The sequence below is a fragment of the Antechinus flavipes genome, chromosome 1 (genome assembly GCF_016432865.1).
Source record: "Antechinus flavipes isolate AdamAnt ecotype Samford, QLD, Australia chromosome 1, AdamAnt_v2, whole genome shotgun sequence".
In the NCBI taxonomy this organism is placed as follows: Eukaryota; Metazoa; Chordata; class Mammalia; order Dasyuromorphia; family Dasyuridae; genus Antechinus; species Antechinus flavipes.
The window spans coordinates 193,852,140-193,872,379 of NC_067398.1; the positions used below are offsets into that span (position 1 = coordinate 193,852,140).

Sequence of the window (20,240 nt, forward strand, 5' to 3'; positions counted from 1 at the left end):
CTGTGGCCCATTTCATTCCTTTACAAAAAAGTTCATCACAAAAAATGCACATCACACACACATATATATATACACATACATAAATGTGTAGTAGTAATAATAATAATAGCATTTATATTGTGCCTAAGGTTTGCCAAGCACTTTATAAATATTATCTCATCTTATCCTCCCTGAAAGGTGGATCCTCATTTTACAAATGAGGAAACTGAGGCAGACAGCTCAAATGACTTGCCCAAGGTCACAGAACTAAGTGAGGCTGGATTTGAACTTGTCTTCCCAACTCCAGGTCCAGTGCTCTAACCATCATGCCAAATGCCACTGTTTATATATATATATGTGCTCTTGGAAAATGTTTATTATATTCCTGAATGTAGGTTTCACCTCACTTAAGTAATAGATTAGTTAAACCAGGGAAGCACCAGTTGCTGCTCACAAATAGATTAGAGGCAAAATATCAACAAAAACCCAAGTGGCCAAAAATATCACAATCATAAAATTTTGAATTTCAAGTATGACATTATTATATATATTTTAAAAACTACCAACTAGATACTTTAAAACCTAAGTTTTCTAAGAAGGTTATTCCATTCTCCCAGAAAGGCAAAAAAGGGATGAAATATTTTGAAACTAAAACAAAAACTAAATGGGAATTCTTCCAAATTCTGACTACACCCCACCCTAGCAAAATTGTCTAAAGACTTGGTACAAAATCTCTCTTATAACTACATATGATTCAATTTATTTTACCCTCTTGTTCTGCTGTGGTTCAATTAAACATTTCATTATCTTATTTAATAACAATCTCTCTTTAAAAAGCTTTCACAGTAATTAATGAGCCTACTTCCTCTTGTAAAAAATTGTTATTGAATTTCTTTAAGTAGGACCCATAATTTTAAATGGCACACCAACTTAAAAGACAGAATACTTCATTTTTAAAAAAATTTGGAAATAACTGATTTCAAGGAAAAATTCCTAGAAACATAATTTATCCCCAAACTTATCTATATGTAATAGGTAAATCAAGTTCTGCAAAAGGCCATTTAAGTTGTCTCTGGAAGGTTGTCAGTGTTATATGAAGTGTAAACTTGTTTTAAAGATATTTTTGATTAATGCACTTTGACATGGTTTGTATTGAAAACTTCTAAAAAAAATTTAACAAATACATACATACATACATATATATATATATATATATACATATATACATATATATATATATAGTTCATTTGCTTCAAGGGGTTTCTAAGAAATATAAGCCACTTGAAGAAGCATCAAGTTCTATAGTGGCAAATGTCAACAAAAAATGAAACACTCTTGAATCACAGTGCAAAGGGCTAAGCTCAAGACTACCTTCCAAAGTGATACCAGCATAAGATGTGAATTATGACTCTATCCCTTAAAAAAAATAGCACACTTAGTTATGCATGGCTTTTAGCCTTAGTCTAATATTATGCTATCAATTATTGACCCTATTCCCTCCCATAAAACCCAAATCAGTCACGTGGAAATATACATATTCTCTGAACACTGTTTAGAGTCCTTGGTTTTCCAGCTCTGGTGAAGATCCTGAAGGCGTTCAGAAGTCCGTGTGCTTATATTCAGAGCAGGATGAACTTTGCAAATTCCACTTTCGTCCATCAGTGATAGACCACAGATTCCAAAGTACGCATGCAAAGCATCTGAAAATAAAATATTAATATTTTGATGGCTATTATGTTAGCATATACTGTAGGATATTTTAAGTGCATAGCAAATTACTGTTCTTTGATTAAATTCAACAAACATTTAGTGAGTGCCAACTATGTGCAATGCAATTTGCTTAGAGCTACAGGGTAAAAGAATAGTGAATAAAATAGGCTGACATACATGCAAATATTGGAAATGGATAGATAAGCCAGATATGCAAATAAAATACAAAAGAGAATATGAAGTAAAACCACACAAGCATAGATAAATAGAACTTCCTACTTGGGAAGTGGTAATAGTAAAAATAAAAGATACCATCTGAAATGGGTCTTAAAGGTTAGTTAAGGGATCAGTGAGTAAAAATGTGAATAATACAAGGACAAAGAGAAGAAAAGAAAAACGTTGACTGAATTTAGACTATTAGTGAATAGGCTGTATGAACAATATTGTAAATAGTCTTTTAAAAAAGTATTTCTTTTAAAATATCAATGCCATATTGTATGAAAGTTTTATGTCTGTAAAAATTTTTTACACTTTTACCCATTTACAGAATGGGTTTTAAAGACTGCTGAAACCAATGCCTATAAGAACAAGATTCCTGTCTTTACAGATTGATAGTCTTCAGTGAGATTGAATCTATTACCCCTGGAAGCAGCCCATTCCTTGAATCCATTTATTTTTAAGATTTTCCTTATAAGTCTAATACTGACTTTCTGCGATTTGTACTCATTGTTCCTACTTTTACCCCATGGGACTAAGAATAAATCTAATCCTTTTCTTTCCACATGACAGACACCCATTAACATACTCAAAGTGCAAAAACATGTATACTATACAACACTTTTCACATCTGGAAAATGAGAACAAGAAGAAGGTAGGAATGCTTAACTTATATAATTTTATAACATTCATTTCTGATTTTTTTTCTGGGGGAGGGAAGGGAACCTGTACTTTCCATTTACACTGCTGTAGTCATATATATGGTTTTCTTGGCTCTGTTTACTTCACTGAGAATTAGTTTATATAGATTTTTCCAGGCTTCTCTATATTCTTTAGCGTCATCATTTCTTACAAAAGTAATACTCTATTACATTAATGTATGACAATTGATGAGTATCTAATTTATCTCATTCTTCGCTATCATGAAAAGGGTTTTTATAAATATTTTACTATTTATGGGGATGTACTTAACAATAGCCTTTTTGGAGAATAAGACCAGTAATAGAATTTTTGTATCAATAGGTATGAACATTTTAGTCACTTTTGTTTGCATAATTCCAAATCATTTTTCAACAAGCAGTTATACCAATTCACAGCTCTATCAAGGTATCAGTATATCTATCTTCTGACAATGCTTCCAAAATTGAGTACTGTCATTTTCTGTCATCTCAGCCAATCTGCATGATGTGAAGTAGAAATTCATAGGATTATCTTGATTTTCACTACTAGTGATTTGGAGCATTCTTTCATGTGGCTGTGAATAGCTTGTAAATCTTATTTCAAGAACTATTTATATCCTTTGACAACTTATCTAATTGGAAATGACCATCAGCCACACACATTTACTAATTATTATGTATTTTGGATAACAAACCATATAAAAGGAAGGCTACAAAAACCTTTTTCCTGTTTGACTATCTCCCTTCTTCTAGATCATTAATTTTGCCTGTGCAGAAATTTTTGTTTTATGTAATCAAAATTACTTTATCTTTTGTAATTGCTGCTTCATGGTTAAGAATATATATATATAATATATATATATATATTATATATATATATATATATATACACACACACACACACACACACACTCATAGCTGTAAGAACAGAACAGTGTGTGTATGTCTGTATCTCCTATGTGCCTGTGATTTTTTTTTTCTTATACAATCTGTTGCTTCATTTTGTTTTACTATATTACTTAATCCATTTACACTCAAAGATAACAGAATTAAGACTTTAATCTTTAATACTGGGATTTATGTCCGTCTTCTCCATCTAACCACAGTACCATGCCTTCAGTTATTTATTATTTTAGTCTATTCTCCTCCCCCTCAATCCTGCACTCCCCAGTCTCCATTTGTTTCCTCTTTCCCTCTGGAGTTTTGCTTATTAGTTCTTTCTTTTTGTCATTTAAATCTTATTCTCTTTTGTCCTTTTCACTTGGAGAGTCAAATAAAGGCAGCTAAATCGTACAATGGATAGAGCACTGGCCTTGAAATTAGGAAGACCCGAGTCTAAATCTGGCCTCAAACTCTCTTAATATGCACTAGCTGTATGACCTGGGCAAGTCACCTAACCCCAAATGCCTCACCAAAAAAAAAAAAAAAAAAAAAGTAAAATTTCCCTTCCTTTTTACTCACTTCATTATCCCTCCCATTTTTAATTCTTTGATTAATACCACTTCTATTTTTCAGTCCTTCTTTATACACTCTGAATTCTTAATTATAGCTTTTGAGATAGCTATTTTCAGTTCTCTTCTGAACAGTTTTTATTACTACCTTATTTGCCCCCCTTTTCCGTGATGCTTCTTTGAAAAACATCAATTCAAATAGGTGATAGAGGATACTGCCTCAAGTAAGATTCTTACTGTATCTCTGATTATGTAGGTCAGTATTGAATTTTGGTTTTCCTTTGGCTAATCCTCTCCCCTCTTCCCTCCATTTCCCTTGAAACTCTTTCCCTGTTTCTACTCCCTCCCATAGTTAGTTGCCTCCAGGAGCTCCGACTCTCCTTCTCCTGAAGCAGGATCGATGATCTCTTAAGCATCAAATGCTTGCAAAAAAATACACATTTTAAGAACAATATCTCCCTTTATCTCTCTTCACCCCTAGGAATATGTGGTACTTCTCCCACCAAAAAACCAAGGCATATCCTTTTGCCTATTTCTCTCTGCCTCCTCAAACATTTCCTAGAGCTCTCTTCCCAAGAAACTTCAGGATTTATCTTCCCCTCACTATTAACTTTTGATTTGATTATGGTACATTATATATTCCTCTGTATCTTTCTCCTTTCTCTTTTTTTATAAGTCTTCCCAATTTTAGTCCCACAAAAAAACAAAAAAACTTAAAATTTGATATTGATGTTTCAAGTTTGTTTCTCCACCATCAATTCTAACTTCTAATTTTATCTGTCTCTTTAAATAGATTTAGAAAGAACTTTCTTAATGATCTCTATTCTTATTTTGCTGCTAAATTTAACTGACATATTTGTTTGTCTAACTTATTTGAGAAGCAAATACTCTCTTCAAGTCTGCTTTTCTTTCTAAGAATTTTTCAAAACCACTTTTATTGTGGAATACCTTTTTTTTTTTTTTTAAACAGGTAGGCTCAAGATTTGTAGGGTAGGTCACTCTGGGATGCATCTTGAGCTCCATCACTCTTCAGAATATATTACTTTCTTGCATCTATGCATGCAGAATAACTTTGTAGGCACATGCAGAATTTGTCCCAAGAGAACTATTAGAATTTAATCTGTATGCCTTGGAATTTGTAGTCTGGGGTCTTTTCTGAAATGCTCTATAAATCTTTAAATTGGCAGGTTTGTTTTCTATATTCAGAAGTTCTGGATAGTTGATGGGTTTTTTTTGTTGTTTGGTTTTTTTTGTTATGACACTCAGGCTATGAATATTTTTCTGGGTCCTCAATATTCCTAAAGTTGTCTCTACAAAATGTTTTCAAAGGCAATGTTTTGCCGGTATGGAGAACATATTTTCTTTTAAATCATTACTTTTTCTCATCTTCCACAATATCCTGCTGTGTAGTTTCATTCTCAATCAGTTGTCCTTTCTTTTGTTTCTTTAATGAAACTTGTCATTACAGATTTTTTTTTTCTTTTGCCAATTCTTTTTGTTATACAGGTCATAAATTCTCTCTTCCCAATTCTTTCTCTTTTAAGCCAACACAGGAACAGTGTGCTGTGATTCCATGCTCTTCCCCAAATCCACAGGTCTTATGCCTCATTTCCCTTTGTTTTATAGTATTTATTCATAAACGCTTGACCTCTTACTATAGAGTCCAAATTCCCTCCTGCTGTTGTCTTTCCTATTGATTTGCTCATGTTCAAGGTCTTTGAGATTTTTTTCCTCCTGGGATCTTTGGTGATTTACTTATTTCCCTCCCCCCCCCCCCCTTTGTTTTCCCAAACTGATCATTAACTCCTCTTCTGATGATAGCTTTCCTGAGGGATGTGACTCAAAGAATGTCAGCCTCCTTCCATGTGGGGCAATTACCAGTCCACAAGCCTAGGTCTCTATCCCAAGTGACCTGTGGGGGGACAAATGTGGCTGGAGCTATATATTGAGTGCTTTCCTTCTAGTTTAATGGTCCTCTCCTTTTCCCACACATCTTGCCCATTCCCTGTTCCTTAGTTCTTTAGTCTAAAAGCACAGAACAACATGACCTGGCTATTGCAGTTTAAGCAAATTCCTGCCCTTTGGAGTTTGAATCTCTGCAGCATTAGAAGTAGAGTTAAGCTCTATTATAGGCACATGTCTTGCTCTACTCCTTTGCTCTGATTGAGTTCTGTTGCAGAACATGTTAACGGTGGCACTATGGCTAGGGCATATTTCTGTCACTTGAAATTTGGTTTTCTAGTATACTGGGGGTGCCAGTGTGGGGAAAAGGATGATGAGAAGAATTCTGCTGCAAACTTGTGAGCCACTTGCAACTCTGCTACTGAAAGTGTGGTGGGCAGTGTTTAATTATTGATGTTTAACATTATTTCATGGAGTTTTTTTTTTTTTTTTTTTTTTTTTTACCTCTTTAGGATTCTTAAGTGTCCTACATTAAAGATTGCTTTATTACTAGAGTATTAAGTTTTCTTTTGACGATCTTTTTGTGAGATCAGAGAAATTGTCAAGTTCTTCGTCTATATTGTTAATCATGTGACCCAGAAGTTCATGTCTTCTTTTTTCAAATAAAAAAAAAACAAAACACCCTACAGTTCTTCTGAATGGTCTTCTCAATGGCTGAAGCCCTATATTATGTTGATCACTTTTCTGGATGCTCTCAAGCTTTTTAATAGCCTTCCTTTCCTAAAATGAGATATTCAGAATATGGTCCAACAAAGGCAGAGTGCATCAGATGTATCATACTTTTAATTCCTGAATACTAAAGCTCAACAATATAGCTCAAAATTTAACTTTTTTGGCTGACATTTTACACTGCTAATTCAAAGTGAGCTTGCACTGCAGTACACCAATATAACCCAATTTTTCTCTCCAAACTGCCACCTAACAATAATTCTCTGCTTCCACGTTCTGTACTATTAAAGTAGGATCCTTGAACTCTAAACACCTCAGGAGAGAACTTAGCTTAGAAGAGTACTTCATTTTTTATCTGGCTGCCCTCCTCTAAGACTTCCTTTTCTTCTCTATCACACCATTACAGGTACCTTCCCCTGCATCCCTCCCTCTTTTCAGAATCCTTTGCTTTTTCTTCCCTCTTAGAATGTTAAGCTCTTTATGGGTAGAAACTGACTTCTTTTTTAATATATTTGTATCTCCAGCATACAGCACAATGCCTGGCACACAATGAATCCTTAATAAATATTTATTGACTATGAATTGTTACATGAAGAGAGGGGAACAAAAAAATGGAAATTCAGGAAAAAGCAATGTTGTAGACATAAATGGAGAAAAAAATTTTAACTTACTCATAACTTTAAATGGGAATAGATTAAACAATAAAATAAATGAAGGGAATAACAGACTAAGAAAACAAAACCCCACACTCAATTGCTTGTCAACTGCCTGACTCATCTAAGAAGCAAAGACAAACACAGACTAAAAATGAAAGACTGGAACAAAATTATGCAACAGCTAAATTCAAGAAAGATGGAATTGAAATCACAAAACAAAAAGGAAAATTCACAATACAGAAATAAATAAAGAAATGACATCATGTTCACAGAAACTATAGATAAATCAATTTTAATATTAAACTTATGTGCTCCAAAAGTCAATGAATCTAATAAATAAAGGAAACAACTCAATTAAAAGAAAATACTGAAAATAGTACAGTGATGGCAGAAAACTTTATTGAAACTCTCTGATTTGGTCAAAACTAACAAAAAGATAAAACAAAAGGGAAATACAGATTTGAAATAATTGCAGAAGAAACTGGAACTAAATAAGTAGAATTTTCCAAACATGAATGCCAAAGAAGATACATTACTCAGTACCATAAAAACTTCTACAAAAATTGTCTATGTATTAAGGAACTATAATGCAAATAAATGTAAAAGGCAGAAATAGTGAACATATCCTTTAAAGATGAAAATGTAATAAAAATATATGTTCAGGGAGCATGTGATAGAACCACAGCTCCCCTTCACTACTTTTCTCCATAAAAGATTGAACAGCATACTAAAAAGCAGACACCAACTTGCTGACAAAGGTCTGTATAATCCTATATTAGTAGCAACATATGGCTGTTAGAGTTGGATGATAAAGAAAGTTGAGTGCTGCAAAAATCAATGTTTTAGAATTATGGTGTTAAAGAAGGCTTTTGAGAGTCCTTTGAACAGCAAAGAGATCAAATCAGCCAATGCATTAAAGAATTTATCTAAGACTATTCATGAGAAGGTCAAATAACAAAGCTGAAACTTAAAAACTTGGGCCACATAATGAGAAAACAGGAATCATTGGAAAAAATGATTTCCTGATGTTGGGAAAGACTGAAGGAAAAAAGAAATGGAGATGACAGAGGACAAGACAGGTAGTGTCATGGGGCCACTAAGAGTTGAATATAACTGAAGGACTGAGCAACAGATTGGAATTGGCCACTACTTCCCTTGACACAGCTTTCTATTTACATAAGAACATAAAATATCCATTTACATTGTTTCTGATGTCCCTATGAATTGAGTTTTCTTAAAAAAACAAGTGACCATACTCTGCTGACCAAATGTGCTTCCAAATATGATTAAGGACCTCATCTAAAGAAATTAAATTTCAATCACTCTTGTATATCCTTGCTCTTTAAATAAACCTCTTTTTTGATAAATGTTCAAAGACTCAAATGAGTATCTCAATTCATCCATCTCAAACATCAATTGGCTGGATATTGATACTGGTGACTAGCTTACAACCAACATTTGGTATAGTAGGTAATTTGGATGAAATGAGATGGTTTTATGGCTCACATTATCTGAAATGGGGGAAAGCATTATATAGAAGGAGGGGTGATCTTGGGATAATAATATGATATCTTGTTACAAGAATCCTTCTGATCAAATATTGGGAATTATCTCTATGGGACAAGGAGTAGATTTCTTTTTGAAAGGGAAAATTAGCTCAGTTGATGCTAAGATGAGTCAAGTCCAGTATTCCCTGCTTGTAGACAGCCCTGCAAATGGACTGTTCCTGTTATTGGACCCTACTTAATACTGAATAGATGAAGCAGTCAAACAATTACCATTTGTTCAGAGTTGCCCCTTATGGATTGGGTATATGTAGAGGTAGCCATGAAATGATATGGCATAGAGCACAGGAAGTTTCTAGCACTAAATTGAAGTAGTACACGAGAGGTAACACTTACCTGGAGTCCCTTTGGTATTAATGTCCTTAATAAATAGAGGACAACTATTTCAGAGACTGATGTCTCTAGTCTAAACTCTGGACTCCTGCCTCCTCCACTGATCCCCACTTAAAAGAACATAGCTCCTAAGGAACATGATTTTGTCTTATTGATCAATTATTCCATCTGCTATGAGGAAGTATAATATAGACAAGTCCTTCCAGTGAATTGAAATTCAGATTGCATAGCTGGCATGTGCTATGAGGAATAAGGCACAGAAGATTTTTATTTATACTAGTCCCTCAGCAGTAGTCATGGGTATGGCCACATGGTCTTGCATCTAGAGAGTAAAGGACTATAACAATTTTACCTCTGCCTCCCACTATATATAATTATTTGTGAGTCATGTTAGAACTTACAAAATATAGCATAAATATACTAATGAAATAGCATATTAATCATTTACCATATAAATGACAGCTTGCAACTGTTACAAGAACAGCAGAGATTTGGGGGAGTAGATTTGGTAAAAATATTGGTATTAGAGAGATAACATCACATTGTGCTGGGCAAAGAACCATATGATTCTCTTAAGGACAAAAAGAACTAGATGAAAAAAGCTAACAAAGGGAGGAAGAAACCCAGCAAATCCCTGGTAAATTTATAGGACATTTTTATCAAACTTTTAAAGAAAAGTTGATAACAATACTAAACAAATTATTAAAAAATGACAATGCACTAACAAAGTCCCAATGCCTAAATAAAGGAAAGGTGATATAATGAAAAATTACAGAGCAAAGTCATTAATGAACAGACTGAAAAATATTTACTAACACCCTGAGAAACAATCTATCACAATTCATCCAAGAACTTATTTATTATGATTCATCTGGATTTATACCAGGGATGCAAAGGCAGTCCTACATTAGGAAAACAATGAATATAATTAATCATATGGAAAATAAAAATATTTAAAAGCACATGATTATCTCCAAAGATACATTTCAAACTTGTGAAAACAGTACTGAAATAGTACTTATTTATGCTAACAAAAACAAACAAAAAACTTTTATATTATAGATGAATCTCTTTTTAATATTATAAAAATTATCTATCTAAAACCCAAAGCAAGGATGGTGCTCTGCAAGCTTTCTAAGTAAACAGAAATAAAGCAGGATAGCCATTCTACCAGTTGTTAATTGATACAGTTCTAGAAATGCTAGCAATATCCAAAAGAAAAAAAACAAAGAAATTAAAGGTACCAACAAAAAGACCAACAAAAAGAAGATAAAACCATCCCTTCTTATTAATGACATGATGTAAAAAAAAAAAAATCCCAGGGAATTAGCAAAGATACTAAAACAATAGCTTCAGCTAAGTTATAAAGTAAAGCCACACACACACACAAAAAAATCAAAAGCATTTGTGTAGGAATAAAAATTCAAAAGTTAAAATGTAAGGAATAAATAAATACCATCCAAAAATACTGCAAAATGCATAAAATATTTGAAAATGAACATACCAAAGTCCACAAAATCCTTGTACAGGTTTTATTACAAAGTGCTCCTTAAAGAAATACAGAGTTTAAATGACTAGAAAAATATGCAGTGCTCATGGCTAAGCTGTGCCAATATACTAAAAATAATCACGTTAATTTATAGCTTTAATGCTATATATTGAACTGTCAGAGTAACACTATATAGGACCTCATGAAAATAACAAATTTCATTTGGGAAAACAAAAGATCTTGAGTATCATGGGAAATAATGAAAGAAGGGAAAGGATGAAAGGGAGAAATAGTACTTCCAGACTTCGAACTATAAAGTAGAAGTCATTAATACCACTTGGTATTAATCTAAAAGATAAATAAATAAATAAACAGTGGAAAAGGATAGACAAGGGAGCATTAGAAATAATGGAACTTAATACTTCAGTATTTGATTAATATGAAAACAAATTATTTAGTAAAGAACTATTTGATGAAAATGCCAGTAATTTAAGATAAAGCAGTCAGCCAAAAATTAAACTTAAACCAACAACTTATAGGCTCCACAATAAATTCAAAAGGCATACTTGATCTGAATATTAAAAAGTATGGTATGAGAAAAATTAGAACAGAAGCAGATTGCAAGTCTTTCACGTCACAAGTACATGAATCCTTAACCAAAAAAAAAGAGAGAGAGAAAGAGCGAGAGAGAGAGAGAGAGAGAGAGAAAGGTAAATTTAAAAAATAAAATAAACAATTCTAATTACATAAAATTGAAAAGCCTCTGTGTAAAACTAATGCATTTAACACAAGAAGTGTTTAAAAGGAGAAATTTTTTTGATATCAAATTTCTCAAAAAACCAAAAATTTGGTATCTAGGATATGAAAGCAAGTAGGTAGCTCAAAGGAGGTACACCAAAGGTAGCTCAAAAGGCCCAAGCTGGGCCTGGAGCTGGAATTTCTAAATTCAAATCCAGTCTCAAAAAAAACAAACAAACAACAACAACTAGCTGCACAACCCTGGATAAGTCATTTAATTTCTGTCTACTCTAATCCACTGGAGAAGAAAATGGTAAAGCTCTCTAACATCTTTGCCAATAAAACTCATGGACACAATAGTGGCATGATATCCCCATAGGATCATCAAGAGTTAGACATGACTGAACAAGGACAACAATCCAAAATAAAGAGAGAATTATAATTAAGACCAAATGGTCAAAGAATAGGAACAAATACCTCTCAAAAGAATTTAAAACTATTAACAACATGTATGAAAAAATGTTTCAAATCATTAAAATAAACGTGTTATCAAAACAACTTGAAATTTCTTCTCAGTCCCAACAAAAAATGGAAAACATCAAAATTTGTGGAATCAGGGGATGATAAGCACATTCACATTGAACATCAATATAACCACTCTGGAAAACAATTTGGAGTTATGAAAATAAAGTCACTAAAATGTCCATACTCTTTGATCCAGAAATTTCACTGCTAGGCATGCACCCCAAGGAGGTCACTGATAAAAATAAAGTCTTCATTACACATCAAAATATTCATAATAGTATTTATGGTCATAATAAACTGAAAATACAATAGATGATCTTCAAGTGGGGAAATGGCTAAACAAATTGTGATATACAAATGTAATGGAATATTAATAAGATATAATAATAAATATGATGAACAGAGAAGCATGAAAAGAGAAAAAATGAATCAGAGTAAAATATGGAAAGTATAAAAAACAATAAAACTATATAACAATGTAAATGGAAAGACAAATGAAAATGAATTTTGTAAAATTACAAAAATAATCCCAAAATAGAGATGTAAGACTATTTGCCTGACCCCAACCCCCCAGGCAAAAGGAGTGATGGGAATTTAAGGTATGGAAAAAAGCATATATTTTCCAATTTTTGCAATGTATTTATTGGTATTCATTGCTTTTTCTCTTCTTCCTCTTAAAAAAAAAAGGAGTACAGGAGGATATTACCCATGTCAAAATTGAAGATATCAATAATAACACCAAAAAGAGATATCTATCTATTTGTCTATCTATCCATCTTTAAGATTCATCATTCTCCCCATTATGGAATTATATACATTTTTAGAATAATGTATTTCAAACTTTCCTCTCTTTGGTCATAGTCTGTAAATCTTATGTGGTTCTGACTGTGGCTCCTTGGTACTTAAAAAAAAACTCATACTTTTTGGCTATATTCATTTTTTTTTTTTTTTTTGCATAGAAGTTCTAGATTTTGGCTAATCTATTCCTGATAATTTTTGGTTTGGATTTCTTTTATGAGATGCTGGCACATTTTCTAATTTCACTTTACTCTCTGGTTCTAAGACATCTGAGCAAATTTATAAATTTGTTGAAATATGGAACCTAAGCTTCTGGAAAGCATTATTTTTGGTACTCTGATGACTCTTTCTTGGACCTGTTTACCAGGTGAGTTGTTTTGTTATTTCAATTTTTTTTGTTTCATTTTTCTCCAGTATTCTTGAAGATTTTTGTGAGTGACCTTATGGCTTTTTAAATGAGGCTTTATTTGTACTTTCTGTGGAGTTACTCTCTTTCTGGGTTTACCCTTCAGCATTCTCTAAGTCCAAGATATTTCTTGATTATGTTTCAGTTCTTATCTCTTATCTTGGTTCAGGCTTTCTGGATGCTAGATTAGATGTTTTTACTTCTTACTGAAGTGCTTTGACCTGGGTAGTGGCGTGGCTCTGTCTTCTGCAGGAGCTAAAATCCCAATTTTAGTGCCTATGGCAGGCACTGTTCCCATCTTGTCTTCCGCAGAAGACTAGGCTCCACTTTTGGCTTCTACCTATCCTAGTTTATCTTCTACTAAGGGCACAGGATTCTAGCACTCTTTCTTTTCAGTCCCGGATTAGATGCAGTAGTACAACAGAACCTTTCATTTTCTTGATCATTGTTTTTTCTAAAGCATTTTTAGAATCTTAATGGAGAATCCATGGGGTAAGAAAATCAAATTGATTCCATTTTATAATATCCTGTAATTGATTTCATTTTATATAATCAAAAACATTTTGTGCAACAATCTAAATCATGTTTCGTTTCTCTCTGCATTAAGTTTAGTAGCTCAGCTTTCCTGCTAATCACTATTCTAATCCTGAGTCAAAGAAATCTGTTATCCTTGAAGGATGCAGGTAGATGTCAGGGAATCTTACCTATTATCTTGGTAACAATGATTGTCCTTTAAGAAAGTCTGGGCTGTTATAGTTATGATACCAACTAGCCATGCAAGCAAACACTTCCAAGGAGCTTTCCATAATGACAAGATAGAAGGAGAGGCTGTTACTAGTCCTGCATTTCAAATTTCTAGTCAATCTCATCATCCCTCTATGATGCTTCTGACTTTGAACAATCATATTGTTTTTCCCATTTATGAAGTTGTTCTCTGTATTTTTTTTTTTTTTGGATGCTCCTCTTTTTATCTATAAAAATGCTCTGTCTCCCCTTATTTGGGGTCTTCTGCCTTGCCTTACCTTAATTTTAAATGCAATGATGGGGGGAGGGCAATCTTAGTCTCTAGATTCTAACATATAGTTATCTTCCCATAATGCTCCTTAATAAACTTGCAACATCCCTTCATTTAGGACAAAACAACAATTTCTTCATTGGTTAATTAAAATCCTTTAGAATCTGGAACCAATCTACTTTTCCAGCACTATTATATCTTATTCAATTTCCATCATGCTACTGTTCAAAATTGTACTCCTACTGCTCTTCAAACTTTACACTTCATCTTTTTTATCTGTGTCTTTGCATTGATTGTCCCCTATGCTTAGAATATATTCCTCATCTTCTCTTTGGTTTTTAAAATCCACAATTTCTTTCAAAATTCAGTTCAAGTATTCTTGATCTCTCTCCTGGTTACTTTATCTTTCCCCAAAAAAGTTATTATCTTCTATTTTATATATATGCATATGTTGTCTCCTCCACAGAATACAAATTTATACCCCCCCACATGTATTTATCTCTGTATACATACATGTATACACACATATAATTTTTCCCAATTATACCTAAAGACAATTTTAAACAATTTTTTTTTAAATTTTGAGTTCCAAATCTTCTCTCTCCTCTTATTTATCCTGAGGTGGTAAGCAATTTGATATAGGAATACAAGAACATAAACTTTTTAAGGGCAGATATTATTTCAGTGATGTCTTTGTGTCCCAACTTAACAGAACACAGTTGGTATCTAATAAATGTTAATTAATTCATAATCCAGATACATTAAGTACAGATATGCCTCATTTAACAGAGCCTCATTAATCCAAGAGGAAAGTAGGAAAAAACAGTAAACATATTACCGAAAATGTAAAGTTATAATAACCATCAAGTTGCTGGTAAGCAGAACTGAGTATTGAAGATTGTAACAATAAAAGATGTAAGGGAAAAATTTGAACAATATGAACTCTTTGAAAGCAAGAACTGTTTTTTGCTTTACTCAACAAACTATCTGATATAAAGCTTTTAACAAAAACTAGCTATCTGATAAGATTTTTAAAGGAAAAATTCACTTAATATTTCTCTCCCTATTTTTTGAAACAATATTCTTGAATCCTATTTTATTATTTTTTAAGGAAAGGTTAACAATGCTAAACACTAAATTTCTCCAAAAATGAAAGGAAAACTCCCCAAATAGGGTAGAATACTTTACCTGGATGGCTATCTGGCCACTTAGCAAATCCACCTACAAGGCGATCTTGAGTTGATAAGATATAATTTCTGTTTTTCTCAAAATTGGTATATTGAAATATTTTCAGCAGCTGAAATGAGATCCCAGAAAGGACATTTACTGAAAAAAAATAGTTTTAAAAACTATTTTGGTGCAACATTCACTTTCTTAAAATTTAACAAGTTTTCTCTGTTTTATATTTCTGAAAAATTCTGAGGTACCAACAGAACTGAGATTAGAACAAACTTTCAAGGAATCAGAACTACTCTTATTAACTAAACATTTCACTTATCTACCATGTTCATCCTCACATTCTTACCTTTCCATCAATTTAATGCTCCTTAACATGTAATTTGAAATAAAATTTAAAAACTCCCTTTATATTAAACCAAATAAGTTTTTTTAATGACATCTTCACCTATACAAAATCTGTCACTTATGACTTTAAATTATAACTATATCATAAAGTCACATTAGACTTTTAAAATCAAATTTAATATTATATATAACAGAGAAACTTTGGCTTAAGGGGTAGAAGTGTCATTGAAAATTGGTGCCTGAGATGAATGCAATTTAGGCAAATGTAAAATGATGTATTTAAGAAACAAATAATTCAAACTGTAGTAAGACTTATACACTAAATCTTTACAATTAGGAGAAACCTCTGAAGCTTGATAGACAGAATAACTAATCCAAACTGTAGTAAGACTTATACACTAAATCTTTGCAATTAGGAGATACTCCTGAAGCTTGGTAGACAGTTTTAAAATGTAGGAAAATAATGTTTTATTTAAAGAGTAATAAATTTATGAAAAATGTTTCCAAGAAATCATGCAAGCTCATAATAACAAATATTAAGAAGTTTTAAAAAGTTCTGAATAAATTAATTTACAAATAAATCAATAATATGTCATTAAGGTAAGATAAGATATACCTTAAAAAGTTGATAGAGCTAAGAGGTTTTCTCTTATTACCTCCATCAGGCTGTGATAGTTGGCCAAATTTAATATTTTGCCTTTGCAATTATTCTGTTAGAGCAAAGGCAAAATATTAAATTTGGCCAACTATCACAGCCTGATGGAATTATTTATCTAATTTCTGATAGTTAATTATTATTCCTTTTTTGCTTAGTCTGAATTAGAAATCACTACCATAATATAAGAAAATAAGAATTACTATATAGTAATACTGAAAAAACCATGTGGTACAAAAACCAATTTATCACATAGGTTATTATTACATATTTTGTATATCTTTCTTTATTAAGTTTTCAATTTTATTATTTTTTATTCCTATCTTACCTTTAAGGTTGCTCCCACCCAAAAAGAATAGCAGGTATCTACAGGCTTATTAGGTCGTCCATGATAACCAGTCTGTTGCCTCATTATGCACCATCTCTTTATCCTGTTTAATTCTTTTTCAGAAAAAACCTCTTCTAATTTATCCATCAGACATAAGGATGCAATGCCACAAAAAGTTGATCCTCCTGTTAATCATAATCAGTCAATACTTTAAGATTCAAATTAATTAACCATGAAATATTTATAAGATGACTAGTAAAAAGACCAAGCAATTCTAGAGGGCAAAAAACAAACAAAACCAAATAAAAGCAAATTGAGAAATCATTATAGTAGATACAGAAATCTGCAATATTAATTTGATTATAGAGATCACAAAATTTGGGTTGAAAAAGAAGTGAAGAAAACTGAGGCCAGAGAGAAATTGGGTGAATTTGTCCAGGGTCATAAATCTAGTTAGTAGCAGTCAAGACAAGGACTGAGAAACTTCATCTTCCTAATGCAATATGCTTTCCTTTGTCTAATTCCTTAATTGAAGACAGATTATTATACTGATATGTGGGAGTTGCTGATTGAATAACTTGTCCACTGTTACAATCTAGTCAATTAGAAGCTGAATTGTTAAATCGACCTAGTTTGTTGTGAAAGCCTTCTAAATCCTCTGATGACAGCATGTTATTAAAAATGAACCCCAAACCAAAATTTAAAGTATACATTATAATTAAAAGTAATTGAATTTTCCTTAATAAAAATGATAACAGCTAACACTTATATCACATTAAAGTTTACATGATCCCATCTGATCCTTACAACTGCCTTAGAAAATAAAAAATCAAAGAATATCTTTAGATAAGAAAAATAAGAAAAAATCATTTTCCTAGACTTGCACTAGGAATTTGCTGATAATCACATAAAACTTTTAAAACTATTACAACTTCACAACTGAATTATTGAAATATAGCTTATTTCTTTTAAGATGAATATTTTTTCTAAATCAGAATTCTGCACTGTATCCTCTTTTCTTGGATATGCTCTCTTGAAATGACTTTTATGACATTGTTTTCTCACGATTCTCCCCCTACCTCATCCATTCCTACTGTCTCCTTTGCTAGTTTCATGGAGTGTGTATACATGTGTGTACGTGTGTGTGTGAGTGTGTGTTGTGTATATACCATATATATGCAGTCAGTGCTACTACATTATACATAATGTTATCTATTATTTATATGTACTGATTATCTCTAAATTTTCTGGATGAAAAGGATATTTACTCTAGAAAACAGAAATTCAGGGAGGATACAATACAAAAGGCTACCATATAGAATAGGGATTCATGTTATTCTGTTTTTGTCACAGAGGAAAACCAGGACAACAAGAAGCAAATTTAGGCTAGATAAAAGGAAAAAACTTATTAAAATGTCTAAGGTGGGAACTAAGCTGCTTTGGGAAGTAGTGCATTACTCTTCAAAGAAAGTCTTTAAGCAGTCTAGATAAGTACCCATATGGGATGGGGAGAATGAATTATATAAAATTGTCACAAAGATTCCTTTGAACTCTAAAATTCTATGCTTCTAGAATTCCCATAACATAACCTATCTTCTGGAAATCACAGTCTGAAGGGTACTTGTGTAAAGTGAGAAGAATCTCAAAGGCAGTTCTCCTTTGCTATATAAAGTAATACAAGTAAAAGGCCCAAAATTCAAAAAACTCAGCAAAGACAGGAGTAAAATAAGTGAAAGAGACCAGGACAAAATAATTTTTACATTAAAAAAACGTGATTAATTCAAAACTCCATTTTTCAGTATTCACAACCTCCCCATTCCCACAGCCTGTACACTAACAAACTAAGCCAACCTTTGCTGATGCAGTTTTCAGTTCCTTTGGGCAGTGTCCTAGAGGTCAGACATACGAATAAGAACAGCCTCAAAGGTTTGAGGAGGAAAAGTAGTAAATGTGAAGAATTGGAGAGCCTCAGGGACAAGAAACTGAAGGAGACAGGCACTAGAAATATGGTGCTAATTAAAATTAATATAGTACAGAAGAAAAGAGGTATCCAGTTGAAGGAATAACAGATGAAGAAGAGACTTAGGTGTATAAAAGGCTTCTTGTAGTACTAATCTCATTAGAGGATAATTCTGTAATTTCTTTATAACATGCCTACACTTATCTCATCACCCAAAAATGGATGTGAAATCTGGCAAAAAGAATAGGCCCAATTACCACTAGTACTAGGAGTAAAAAGACCTGTCCAAAACTGAGAATCTGATAAGTGGTAACAAGGTCCAGGGGAAAGCACTGTTCTTTAAAAGCACTGGGGCTTACAAAATGGAAAAGGTCAGCAATAGATATGTTTATTAAAATGGCGTCATAAAATGAGCAGATTGGTTAAGACAGTGATTTAAAACAAAGGAAATCAAGTTAAAAGCTCATAGGCAGGTGATTTAACAATTTTTGCAAACTTCAGGGAAATCACAAGGGAGCATTTCCAATAACCTTCAGAATTGTTCAGAAAATCAACTTAAGAATAAATAAGGATAGACATTAAGTAAGATTTTTCAGGAAGGAATCGAAAGTCAAACTAGAGAATAATTAACTTAAAAGAGATCCTCTCCATAAGATTAACTTCTGAAAAAGAAAAATGACAGAATTAAAATGCAAAAATACAGAGAAAAAAGGAAAAAATTATGTAACAAAATAAAAAAGAACAAGATTGAAACAATATAAGAGCATTCTAAACATGGAGAATAACAGATGTGAAGTTAGAGTCTAAACAATCTAAACATTATACACTTTTCAAAAAACATGATGAAAAATTATCATATTCTAAAACTACCAGATTCCAAGAAATCATGCAGAAAAATTGCTAAGTAAACTTATGATTCTCTCCTTTGCAGATCATTTTGGATTCTCAATCTGTCATCTGATATGTTATTTATCCCTCCCAACAAGATGACATCTGAAAATCTTCAGTATAAATTTATGAAGGCCAATAATATGATACACAAGAAAGTGCCACCTTCTATTCATGCCTGTTTTTATAAAATGAGACAGACCAATGTTGCTTCTAGAACTGACATTCCTTTTGTCATTCTACCTAAAAGTCTCATCAAAGAAATAAATGTTAGTATCATTTAGATGTCTACAGAACTATAATCTCAATTACCAAACTTCATTCACATATGAAGGGAATAAAGGAAATTGAAAAGATAGAAAAGTTACTTTCCTTTTCTTTTTTGGATTAATTAGCATGATGAGAAAAAGGAAGTTCAAACTAGGAAAGAAAGCCACTCACTAAAAAAAAAAAAAAAAAAAAAAGTCATCCAACAAACTGACCTGAAACTCCAGAGATATATACACATCCCAGGAAGACCTTTTGATTCTAGGTTATGAGAAAAGAATACAAAGGGATATTCAAATCATTCTCTGGATCAATATCAGGGGTTGGAATTAAAATGAAAAATCAAGATATGATGATAGGTTTTAAATTAAATCTCAGTATTTATTTTCTTCAAAAGAAATAATATAAATAGAAATATGTGACAAT

The 20,240-nt window shown here is 32.3% G+C and overlaps 1 protein-coding gene across 2 annotated transcripts in view; it reads right to left on the reverse strand.

Moving 5' to 3' along the window:
- Positions 1-1,222: 1,222 nt before the first annotated feature.
- The window catches only part of PGGT1B (protein geranylgeranyltransferase type I subunit beta), a 47,758-nt gene continuing 28,740 nt past the window's right edge, over positions 1,223-20,240 (reverse strand). The window contains exons 7-10 of one of the 2 annotated variants that reach the window (XR_007953278.1): positions 16,700-16,884; positions 15,381-15,489; positions 10,726-11,361; positions 1,583-1,679 (exon numbers count right to left, since the gene is read on the reverse strand). Coding sequence is in view for 1 of the 2 variants with exons in the window: in XM_051994498.1 (XP_051850458.1) it covers positions 1,498-1,679; positions 15,381-15,489; positions 16,700-16,884 (476 nt within the window). In the remaining variant the exon portion in view is untranslated. Of the gene's footprint in view, positions 1,680-10,725; positions 11,362-15,380; positions 15,490-16,699; positions 16,885-20,240 lie in introns of both variants that reach the window. The other variant, XM_051994498.1, reaches the window with a different exon arrangement.